This window comes from Phaenicophaeus curvirostris, chromosome 2 (genome assembly GCF_032191515.1).
Source record: "Phaenicophaeus curvirostris isolate KB17595 chromosome 2, BPBGC_Pcur_1.0, whole genome shotgun sequence".
Lineage (NCBI taxonomy): Eukaryota > Metazoa > Chordata > Aves > Cuculiformes > Cuculidae > Phaenicophaeus > Phaenicophaeus curvirostris.
The window spans coordinates 46,769,759-46,782,291 of record NC_091393.1 but is presented as its reverse complement, the minus strand read 5'-3'; the positions used below and the strand labels follow the sequence as shown (position 1 = coordinate 46,782,291).

Genomic DNA, 12,533 nt, shown 5'->3' with positions numbered 1-12,533 from the left:
GGAGCAGTTTTGCATGCAGTCTTGCCTAGCACAAGAAAAGGAGCAGGACCATAATCTGAAGACAGACTACCACTGCAGGTAAGCTGAGTTAGCATCAGATTGCATCCTGTTTCACAAATGTGAGTCCTCAGATAATTGCAATTCTCAGGCAGTAGCAGAGATGGGAGTGAGTGTAGTGCAGGATGGGTAGAATGGATTGGGAAGACAGAGATGTGAAAAGTAGAGGGAGCTCCAGGATAAGCTTCGTCTTACATTGCCCACAGCCATGTGTAGCCTGGACTGCTGTAGATCCTTTAAGATTTATTCAGTAGGGTCAGTGTTTGGTGTTTGTTTGTTTGTGTTTTTTTTTTATTTAACTGGAGTTAGTTCCTTGTTCCTGAGTGAGTTCTGAGGTTGCATGCCACCATACTACAGAAACCTCTTGTCCTAGCAGTGACTTGTACTTTGTGGAGAAGCAACCCCAGCCCTGTGCTTGTAACTTTTTCTGCCAGGGTAGTCACCTTTCTGGCCTGAATGTTGTTCTAGCTGTTGCTAAACAATGGAGGCTTTGCTGCTTTCTCCTTCAGACTTGTGTCTGGTTGTGGTTAATGTGACTCAATCTATATTTCATTTGATAAGAAAAACAGGGAGGGGAGAAAGATGCTTCCAAGCTACATTACTTCAATTATCCCTGAAATCTATTGCAGCCTTTTAAAGGCTTTTATTTAAGGCTCCTGAATGAGTCTGCTGTATCTAGTAATGTATGTAGAAAAGTACTTGGAGGTGAAAGTTACCAGATGCAAATTAATGTTCCCAATGGTTAAAAAAAAAACCCCACATCAGTGCTGTTGCAGGGAACTCCAGTGCTTTTATTCCCTCACATTTCTGCCTTTTTTGAGGTAGCACTACAAGGACAGTCTGCTGTAACTAAATGCAGGCAGCCTGTTCTGCTTCCCGTTATTCAGAAAACCTCTTCCAAATGAGAGTAGTGCAACTACTAGAAAGTAAAAAAATTGGAAATGTCATAGCAAAAAATGCTTTTGAACTGAAGACTGAAAATGAAGGCATTTCAATACACAGTATGTTCTTGGTGACAGGAAAGGTGAGCAGAGGAGCAGGCATGCCTTTCTGTTTCAGGCTAGCAGCAGCCAGGCAATGAGGTACTTACCTGCCTGATTTCAGAGGAAAACATTCACTCCAGATGCATGTTTTCTGCTGGAAGGCTGTTGAAAGTTGATGTACAGCTAAACAGAAGTGACTGTGAGAACCACTGGGATAGACAAAAGGGGCAGTTCTGTTGCTGGCATGGTAAGCTTATGACATCCAAGTAGAGTCAGGAGCCAGTGTAATGACTGTGGTCTAAAGAAAGTCAGGGAAACAAACTACACAGTGACACATAGGACATGTATTGGGGAACATGAAGACACTAGAATAGAACAGTTTTAAGACTTGCAGTTTTGCCAACCTAACAGAAGACTAGCTCCAGGGGTGACATATCCACCTTTCATCTTGATATCAGAGTTGAGCCAACATAGATAGCAAAAGTCAATTGCACTTCATGACAGAGAAAAGTGTAACAGGAATTGGACTGTTGTTTCTAGCCATGTGTTTAATGACTTATTTTTATGTTGACAGAGTTACTTGTAGCATTGCCTAGTTTCTTAGTCTCATTGAGTTGCAACACCCTTACTGTGTACTGTTATACTTTCCTGCATATCGCCAGCAATGCTTGATTCCAAGGTAACGCTTTAACAGTCTCTCCTTCAAAGTTAAACTTTGTCCCTCTTTTCTATGCAATTCCTAGCAATGTTTCTTTGACTTCTTGCTATAAATAAACGTCCTCATTGTTGGCAAAACTACACTGGACTTGCCCAGATGACTCAATAGAAGGTTATTTCCAAAGCAAACTTGGCAGTTGTTACCACTCCTCTTTCTATCCGGTTTATATTCTCATGTCCGATCCACGAGCTGCAAGACACCAGCCATGCTCTCTTCCCAGAACCTTCTGCACACTGCGGTCTTTGCACTCGCAGTCCTTCAGGCCCTTGCTTCTGACACCTTCATTGCAGCCGTCTACGAGCACTCGGTCATCCTGCCAAATGCCACTGACAAGCCTGTTTCTCCCAACGACGCTTTGGTGCTGATGAACAAGAACATGGATGTCTTGGAAAAGGCCATCAAGGAAGCTGCCCAGCAGGTATTAGATAGATTGTGAGCATTGTTCATTAGTGTCTTCTTCTCCTGCTGCTCCTCTGGTTCTCTGTTAATGGGTAAATTCTTAATGGAACATGTTGTGTCAGGGTGCTCACATCATTGTGACTCCTGAAGATGGCATTTATGGCTGGCGTTTCACAAGAGAAGCCATCTACCCGTACCTGGAGGATATCCCCGATCCAGCAGTGAACTGGATTCCCTGCATCGACCCCACAAGGTAATTCCTTCTGCAGTGATTTATGTAGTTTCAGACTAGCCTCTTATGGAATCATGAGCTGTCCCCAGTAAATGTGTAAGAACTGTTAATGCTTTTGATATCAGGGTAAGTTTCACTTCAAATTGCATATGAAGATAAGTTACACAATAAAATGCATAGCATGTCTGTGACTAAATGACTATGGAGGCCTGTTTTAAAAAAATGCTTTTTGAATTAGACACTTTAAGGAGAAATCCAAGCAATATACAGAATTTGGATTGCTCAATGTAGAGGAAACTTCTTTTTGCATTTGAAAAAGTTTTGATGGCAGAATATGCTGCTTCTCATTCTGATTTCATATACTTTTTCCCCATTATTTTGAACAGAACTCATTGGAAATTCTCCACACTAGTTTTTATTTGGTTTGTTGGGTTTTTGGTATTTTTTATAAATGCCATACTCAAATGAAAGCACACATACCATTTTTTTGGATAGCAAAGAACTCATTTCTGAGCAGCTAATAATAGGAGATGAGGTCAATAGTCAAAGTCCGAACCTCTGAGTGATACAACCCTAGGAAGTTTTAATCTTAAGTTTTTCATAGTTAAGATAAAATACAGTCCAAATTGCTAGACTCTATTCTGTAGAACATGATCTTTTATTCAAACATTGTGTTCCAGCAGGACCCTCATAACCTACAGCTGAGTGCTGGACTTAGTTCCACACAGCATGCAGTAAGTGCTCAGCCATGGAACTGTAGTTGTTATCTGCCTTTTCCACCAGAGCTTTCTGCACCTGCGCAGTTGTGACATTATTTGACCATATATTATATCTGTGTGGATGTAATTCCTCAATAGTTCTGAGAGGAAGATCCACAATGGGGAGAAGTGCAGAATGTCCATTACTGAGACATAAGTAGCTAAAACGTATGAGCCTTTCAATGATTGTGGGGTGGCAGCATGTCTAATCAGATCTTTATTCCAGTTCTTCTCACACTTAGTTTCTGTGAAAGTGACCTGTGTGTCCCTTCACTACTCCAAATCAGGTTTTTTATTAGCACCTTGTGGGAATATAATGCCTGCTCCAAGTCTGGCATACCCTATTACTTGATACTGCCACAATGGCCCTCCTGTATGGCCCATGCACACCTTACAAAGCCACATGCATTGCCACCTGACAGACAGCAACATCTGCTCTCTTCTGGCCTATGGGTGCTTCAGAGGTGCTACGAGTTTATGGCACATGACCTGTCACATCTTGAAAGGAATATCCCACTGCTGTTCATGCCATGGCTAGAGGATTGTGTGCTCCTGCACATGGGAAGAGAGGAATTTCCTTGACCACATCAGCTGCAGTATTCTGCAGCTTGACTGTACTTAGTGCTTCAAAGGCCCAGAGCTACGATCCTCAGGTGCTGCTATGTGGGATGTTAAGATATTGTCTTCTGTGACACCAAATTAATCTTTTCCTCTGTCCAGCAATTCCTCTCCTGCTCTTTCCCAGTCCCAGGGTTACCCACTTGCTGCAGAGCATGTTCTGGGTGCCAGAGGGTGCTGGCAGACAGCTCAGGAGTGGCCTGTCCATCCAGAAACTGATAGGAGGGCTCTAGAACCTGGCTCAAGGTGCAGGAAACAACCTGAGGGAGTGTTGCAGGCACCCCATGTATCCACATGCTCTGCTCTGACCGCAGGATAGGAGGTCATGCTGTCAGTGCTCCAGCAATATGCTGACAGTGCTCCACCACAGACAGCACAGATTTGTTAGTCTCTTTTTTTTTTTTTTTTTTAATTTCCTCTTAAACTACATTAGATTTGCTCCAGCACCAGTGCAGGAACGACTCAGCTGCATGGCCAGGAATAACTCCATTTATGTGGTCGCAAACATTGGGGACAAGAAACCGTGTGACTCCAGTGATCCTGACTGCCCCAGTGATGGTCGATACCAGTACAACACTGATGTAGTCTTTGACCCAGAGGGGAAACTGGTGGCTCGTTACCACAAGGTAAAGTGGCCTTGCAAAGTCAGGAGCTATCATACCCACTACTTCTAAAATGTCACAGTTTGGAAAAAGCACTGTCCCATGGCAGATTTTTGCTTCAGATTTTAATTTAAAATCTCTGTTGCTGTAAAGCGTTGACTCCAAATTGCTGTCCTGTTTCTCAAAACAGACTAGAATGAAAAAATGATTGCTCAGGTCCAATTTAGCAGTGTATGTTTTTTTTGTTGACTTCCTTAGTTCATTAACTCCCTGTTACTGGAAATCCTGCTGTATAAACAGCTTTATTTTTCAGTGCCAAGTTTTCACCAGACCTACCCCTTCGTGTTCCAGGATTTAAAAATGTTCATGTGCATCTCATTTTAGATGAGCTATCTGATTTAAGGAAGACAGGCCCTTTCCTTTATTTTTTTTTCCTGATGATGTTTCAGAACGGTTTTTGCATAACAGGATTTATCTGAACAAAACTATGGAGCTAAGCTTGATGTAAAGAGAGATGAGAGAGTTGAAACATTTGCACCCAAAGAAAGTATCTTCTTTGACTTTTATGTGCCTACCTGCACAGTGTTCATCAAAGTTGTCTGGGGATCATGTGCTAGATACCATGTCAATGTGGGAAGACCGAAGTCTGTTTTTTATTCAATGCATGTCAGGCCCAGTATTTCCCCCTGTTCTTCAGAGATGATGTAAAGATATTTCTTTGTGAGCAAACTGGGTGAGTGGGACATTGATAATGCTAGTCAGGTCCCCCCTGTGCCAGTCTGGCATGGCCAAGTTACAAGTTCAGTAAACTTCAATCTCTTCTGGCTCAGTGCATATGTTTATTGTCTAAGCCACCTACAGGTTAAAGAACTCTTTTGGTAAATGGGAATATGAAGAAAGAAGGAAAATGGTGGAAAGCTGAGAGTGTCGCAAGCTTGGATTTTTCTGTTGGCTGAGATTATCTGCCTTTACCCCATCACTGCAACCTTTGTTTTCTTCTTCGCTTTGCAGTCTCCCAGTACTATCTGGCAATTTCTGCTGGTGCTATATATTTCCAGTTCTTCTGTGCATCTCTGCACCAAGGCCACCAATCTTGTCTCAGATCCTCCATGCCCTGCTTCCATTATTATTTCTCTTCTGCGTGTCTTTCAGTTCACTAGAATTATGATCTAGTTGGAGAGAGTGGAGAGATTATTTTTATGGGGGTTGCAGGTGGCTAAGATCAACAGACCTCCAGGCAGCCAGTTGCTTGCCTAGCTAGGTGCCAGGGCAATATGTGTCTCCTCTTATCCTCCTTTTTGGCATTATGGTGATCATACAATTTTAGCCTGACTTCCTACATATAAAGGCTTCAAACACAGGCAAAAAAATCTTATCTAGTCATTCTGAACAGCTTTAGGAAATTACTTCGGGATACTGCAATAAGTGTTTAACCAGTTGCTCTTTTTTTCATTCCCCTACAGTATAATCTATTTATGTCAGAAACACAGTTTAATTACCCTAAAAAGCCAGAAGCTGTTACCTTTGAGACCCCCTTTGGGAAGTTTGGCATTATCACTTGCTTCGACATCCTCTTCCATGAACCTGCTGTGGTCTTGGTGAGTGAGTTGCAGGTGGACACTGTGCTCTTCCCAACAGCTTGGATGAACGTTCTGCCATTTCTGACTGCAGTTGAATTTCACTCTGCCTGGGCTATAGGCATGGGTGTCAACTTTCTAGCTGCCAATACACACTACACCAGCTTGTCTATGACAGGTAATGACAGGACACTCTGTCCAAAATATCTTTATAACCAAGCATCTTTATTGCCTGTTCTGCAAGGTGTTTTGCAAAGGAATATTATATACTTATCTGGAAGAGGCAAGGTCTCGCCATCAATTCTTAAAACTAACAAATCCTGTCCCTACTGGTACTATACAAGGCAGAGCAAAACTTGTGATGTTTTATTTTCTTCTCCCTAGCTTCTTAGGATTTTTCCTTTCTTTCTTGTAATGCCTCTAATCAAGTAGTAAGTTACTGCACCTTCTACCTGAGCAGAAACTTTGAAACTTAGGCTCTTTTCTCTCCACCTCTATGTCTGTTATTCAATGCCAAACTGTAAATATACTTGTAAACCACATACATGGCTCCATTTATCCTAGCCAAATGAAAGATTTCTTTGAAGTTGTGTTTAACACAGTTGTGGAAAAGTGCTCAAAACATTTTCAGACCTATAGTAGTAGCACTGATAAGGAGTCTTCATTTTCTTTCAAGAGACTAACATTGATTTTCTGAAGCTTAGCACATGGGATAGTATAGCTCAACTGGACCAGTGTCTTCACTGAGCTGTGGAACCAAAGTATTGGCTTGGGACTTCTTATCTGAAATGCCTGACAGGCTAATGATTGCTTATAGAATGGTGAAAGGTCGACATTTTATATGGCTCTTTGGCAACGATGGGTATGGCAGATCTTTGATTTCCCTCTGTCACTTGGCACTGGTCAGGTGTGAATTCCCCATGTGGAGAAGAGTACTCAGCCAGTTTAAATGGAGCTGGTCAGCTTCTGTCTCTTATGTTCACCAGGAAGGACCTGTGATACTTGGTTGTGTTGTGGTTTTTATGGTCTCAGTTGGTAGATGTTCATTTTGCATCAATTATCTGAGAATTGTCAAGCAAATCTGTTGTGTATAGGAGAAAAGAGAATGGGAGAAGGTCATAAACACAACCATAACATAACATCTCCTGGCTTTGACTACAGCGAGCAGGCTTCACCCAAAGAAATAAATGCTATTCTTTGCCAAAGCATGAGCTCTATGTACTGAGTTGCTAATAGTGACCTTTGAAGAGACTACAATTTCTACAGTATTTACAAAATTGCGGATAAACTAGCAGTAGGGGCAATTAAAAGGACAATATGAATTTTTTAATTCTTTATGGACTGACTATTGTGCTCTCCTCAGGGAGTGGTATCTATGCACCAGATGGAGCCAGAACATACTACTACAATATGACAACTGAGGATGGTCACCTCCTCATTGCTGAACTAGATTCACACCCTCGCCTTTCTCCTGCCTCACTTCCTGATGTCAACTGGAGCTCATATGCTTTGAACATCAAAAGATTCTCAGTGAATGACCATAATTTTGAAGGACTCATCTTCCATGACCGGTTCACGTTCACTGAGCTCACTAATCCTGAAGGGAATCTCACCATTTGTCAGAAAGACCTCTGCTGTCACTTGAGCTACAAAATGGCAGGGAAAAAAGAAGATGAACTTTATGTGCTGGGTACTTTTGATGGGCTTCATGTTGTTGAAGGACAATACTACCTGCAGGTAATGATTCTTTGGAGGTGAGGGGGTATTTATTTTGTTAAGTATCTTTATAGGGGGAAATCTTCAGCTCTGTGTGAGAAAAAGACAATGACTTTTTTGTATGCTGGAGTCCTGGTGTCCTATTTGTAAGTAATGGGAAGTAGTTACTAAAATATCCAAGCCTGCTTACCTTTAGATCCAACAAAAGCAGTAGAGAGGTGTCTAAACCTCTTTTAAGTTCCCAGAGTGAGCTCACTATTTTTTCAGGCAGGTAATATTGGCTAAATTTAGGTCCTCTTCTGTGACTATCTGCAGTAAATATACTGAATCTGCTCTGTAACTGTCATAAAACAGTTGCTGCTAAAAAATCAGTTGATGATGCTCTGATAATTTAGAGTCACAGAGATGTGACTTTTTTGTCATTACTCAAATCATAACAGTGAAGTTGACTGATATGACATATGACTTTAAAGGGTAATGTTCACTTTTCTTCTCTTTTAATCAAAAGTTTAGGAAGACAGTGAGTTACATCCTGGTTGAATGTGTTTAAAGCCATATTAGAAAACTTTCTTTGTTTTCATAATTAAGCTACTGTACTAGCAGGGGTTTATTTATTTATTTATTTTCTTCTGTCTGTCAACGTGGCCTTTGTGTATCATCTGGTAGAGACTTCAAGATATGGGCAGAGGTCTTAGCTAGCAATCAGCTCATCTAATACATTTAGACAAATAGCTTGAATAAATTCAGTTCTTGGTAAGCTCACATGGAAAATTTATTTGAGTGATTTTGGAAGCTGCCAGATGGTCTCTACTGGTATTGAATATTCATAGAATCATAGAATAACCAAGTTGGAAGAGACCCACCGGATCATCGAGTCCAACCTTTCTAGAGAATACAGGAATTTCTTTTTTCCTCTTTCCTCTCAATACTTTTTTTATTTCATCAAAACACAGTGAAAGAACTTTATTCTTTATTTCTCTACTTATTTGAATTTCAACAGAAAACTATATTTGCTGATGAATAATGCTTCTGCTGTTTGCAAATATGCTTATTTTATTCCACCAATATCTGACACAAATAGAAAACTCCTTCACCATCTATCAGGAAGACCAGCCAACATATTTTGAATGCTCACATGAGTACTAGCCTTAGTTCATATTTCTTCATGATGTCCATAAACATTTATCAGCTGGATATATAACTCTAAGAATAAAAGGAAAATATTGCTATTCCTCTATGTGCTGCAGCTATTAACACAGAACTGTAACAGAGCATGCTAACTTCATCACCTTGACATATATTCACCAGTAATTGGATGGAGAATATAAAATTTGGAATTCTCATGGCAATCTAATGAATTGTCATTAACAACATGTACCAATACCAGTAAGAAGACCTGTATGTATAGTTACACAATGTACCCATAAGGAGGGCTTCATTTCATTTGACTAAAATTTTCATTCACAAACACATTTTACTAGAGCATGTGGGAAAGGAACCCTCAAACCACAGAGCTGGCAACTGGAAGTCTTAGTGGAAGTGACAGGATTGGGCTTCAGGGATAAAATAAGGTGCCCTGGCAGCACTTACTAAGATCACATCAGAAACAGGTTATTACTAACTACTAAAGCAGGTCTGGAATACCTCCAGTCAGATCAAGGGATGAAAAATTAAGCTACAACTAAAACCAAGTTGCTTAATGATTATGAAATAGATCCTGTGACAGTCATCTGCTCTTACACACATGACCTTTGATGATGTGAGGCTTGCTAAATACGCTGCCTTCTCCTCCCTACAGGTATGTACACTGCTCAAGTGCAAGAGCACAGATCCAAACACATGTGGGCAGCCAGTGGAGATGGCTCAGACCAGGTTTGAGATGGTCTCCCTCAGTGGCACGTTTGGCACGAACTATGTCTTCCCAGAAGTCTTGTACAGCGGGGTGCAGCTGGCCCCCGGAGAGTTTGAGGTAATGGGACGCTTTGGAGCTGCATCATGCTAGGTTCTCTGTGGGATAGTAATAGAATAAGCTGTCTCAAAACAGCCAAAGTGAACTTACTCATAGTGAATGATCATATCTATTAAATAGCTTTTAATGAAGTCACTAGTTTGAGTAAGATATATGGTCTGATATGCCTTCTTCCTGTTTGTCATATCTTTCTGAGCTTTTAACGTGTTTGAATGAATACTACTCTAATTATGTCCTTCTTTTATCTTTTTCAATCAGGTATTGAATGATGGGCGCTTGATAAGTAAGACAAGGCCAACAAAACCAGTTGTCACTGTGACGCTTTTTGGACGGTGGTATGAGAAGGATCATCTAAAACAAGACGTGCAACCAGCCTTCCCATTACATGACTATAATTGAAGTTATACATTATTAGTCTTATGTCCAAATGAGATACATCATTCTCTACAACAACTATCCCAATTGTGTTTCTTGTTTCCAGTTGCACACACTTCTTATCGATGTGCTTTGTTTAGTGATAATGCAGCAATATTATTTTATTACTACCATTTATTGAGAGCTATCTGTTTCTATATCATAAGATTACTTATCTTTTATTAGTGCAAAACAGCAGTACTGTCTCTCTCTGTTTTCTGGATTTTTATTTTTGTAGCCCTAGGAAAACCTGTATTGTCGGCCAAAGGATCATTGCATATTTTGCAATTGCAGATTATTATGAGACCAGCAAATAAAACAGACCGATATGATTGCATCTTTATACAAAAAAACACCTCAATAATGCTTTGTCTTTGATACACAACTACTTATACTAATGTATGCAAGTCTGGTCTTTTACCTCATTTATACATTGTTTTTCCTATTTGCATTGCTTTGGTTTTATTGCCTTTATGCCATTGGTGGACATCATGTGGCATCATGGAGGCTAAGCAAGGATTTCATTCAAAGGGCTAGCCCTGAAACAAAACCTGCCATTGTTTCTTCATCAGAATTCAACATGAACCATCATTTCTTGAAGGTGCTGGCGCACAAGTCTTATGAGGAGCAGCTGAGGGAACAGAGGTTGTTAGTCTAGAGAAAAGGAGGCTGAGGGGAGACCTTATCACTGTTTACAACTACATGAAATGTTGTTGTACTGAGGTGGGTATTAATCTCTTCTCCCAAGTGATAGGCGATAGGATGAGAAGAAATCAGCTCAAGTTGTGCTAGGGGAGGTTCAGATTAGACATCAGGAAAAATTTCTTCACTGAAAGGGTTATCAGACACTAGAACAGGTTGCCAGGGAGGTGATTTAGTCACCATCCCTGGAGGTATTTAGAAGATAGATAGACGAAGCGCTCAGGGATATGGTTTAGTATTGGACAGGTACAGTTGGAATTGATGATCTCAAAGGTCTTTTCCAACCAAGCAATTAAATGACCTGATGATTCTTCAAAATCTCTGTTGAACTTTTTCTGTTTTCAAATGTAAATAGATACTCACATGTGACATAACGTAGTCTTATGTCTAACATCATGATGTGTTTATCAAAAGCCCCAGGCAATGTACTCTGACTCATGAAGCTCAACATCAGTGCTGCCAGAGCCAGTCTCTTAAAGCCCTGTGTATTGTTGGAGTCAGTTACTGTCTCACCATAGACTTATCTCAGTCCGCTGAGGGAATATCCAGTGTGATCCTCTTCCATTGATACAACCTCAGTGCAGATACTGTACTTGTCCTACAGGAACCTGGTGGGTAATACTGCAACTCTCTCCCAAGGATAAGAACTGGATTTAAGGGAGGCTACGGCATGCAAGAGGGTCTCATCTTGCAATGCAGAAAGGATTCAGAAGGCATATGTCTGGTCCAGGAGCTGAGAAGCAGCTCCATCAAATCTGTTCACTGCTGCTATCTTTCCTCTGGCTAAGAGAATGCGTATGCAAGTAGTATTTGATCCCAACCCTGAATCTGGTGAGTATCTTGAATTCAGTATTTGGTCCAAGGCCATTGTGTTTCCATTTAGGTATACTTGTGTATTGAATATTTTCGTACGTAAACTGGCATAAGCCATCATGACACTGAATTATTTTTGTTACAAAGACTGGAAAACATTCATCATTGTGAAATATATCATTTTCTGAAATAAGTCAAGCACACAGAAATTAATCCTACTTAAGTCTGTGCGTTATCCATGTACTGACTTATTTTGTGTAAAGACAAGGCTGCCCATAACCACTGTTAACACTAGATGCTTGTTCCAGGGAAGTGCAGCAAAAAAGCATTTTCTTACCTGATATTTGAGTCAAACCCAAAGAAGGTAAAAAATTTGGCCAACCATATATATGGGATTTTGGGGAAAGTGAAGCCTTTTGATGGAGTGATCTGTAGAAGTAAGAAAGCAGGTTGCAATAGGCAATTTTTTAAAATTGTGGCTTCTGTTCATGATGCTTTCCAATAGAGACCTTTAGGGACCTGATACTCAGTTACTGAGCAGAGTGCTGATGGATTTGCTCAGATAAATAACCTGCCTGGCAGTCCGCCCCTACCATGTAGAACAGCCCAGAAAGGCCACACAGACCTTGAGCCGGTGCTATGCTGAGCTGGGATGGCACAGGCAGCACCCATGTGGCAGCATTGAGCTCAGGGCTGGCCACCTGCCTCCTGCAGCCCTGCCTGCAATATGCACCCTTGAGTTTGAACATGAATGTGTCTGTGCTGGTCATTGCTCAGATTTCCTGAACTCTGGCTTGTTTTCCTGCTATGGCCTGGGCTTGCCTTCAACTGCATTACTACACCAATGCCACACCTGAATCATTTGTAAATCTGGCTAGCAACTTGCTTCTTTGGCTGCGGCACAGCGGTGACTTCCCTGAGAGTGGTGCAAGGCAGAATTGCTCAGTGGTGGTGGTTCTTTTGCCTTTGATGTTG

General features: G+C 41.0%; 1 protein-coding gene across 2 annotated transcripts; it reads left to right on the top strand.

Moving 5' to 3' along the window:
* Positions 1-10,325, top strand: LOC138717905 (pantetheinase-like). Of its 2 annotated transcripts, XM_069851867.1 has the most exons (8): positions 1-78; positions 2,049-2,176; positions 2,280-2,410; positions 4,199-4,391; positions 5,831-6,122; positions 7,308-7,681; positions 9,459-9,629; positions 9,888-10,325. In XM_069851867.1, the coding sequence occupies exons 2-8, from the start codon at positions 2,123-2,125 to the stop codon at positions 10,026-10,028; spliced, it is 1,356 nt and encodes a 451-aa protein (XP_069707968.1). In that variant the 5' UTR covers positions 1-78; positions 2,049-2,122; the 3' UTR covers positions 10,029-10,325. The 2 variants fall into 2 exon arrangements, with proteins under 2 accessions (XP_069707968.1, XP_069707967.1); XM_069851866.1 differs by lacking the exon at positions 1-78 and having other exon boundaries at positions 1,756-2,176.
* Positions 10,326-12,533: the final 2,208 nt, after the last annotated feature.

Bases quoted from the DNA above. Each gene is read 5' to 3' on its own strand.
- LOC138717905 (XM_069851866.1), top strand. From the start codon at position 1,964: ATGCTCTCTTCCCAGAACCTTCTGCACACTGCGGTCTTTGCACTCGCA. The intron at 2,177-2,279 runs GTATTAGATAGA...ATGTTGTGTCAG, and splicing joins TCAAGGAAGCTGCCCAGCAG to GGTGCTCACATCATTGTGAC. The intron at 4,392-5,830 runs GTAAAGTGGCCT...ATTCCCCTACAG, and splicing joins TGGTGGCTCGTTACCACAAG to TATAATCTATTTATGTCAGA.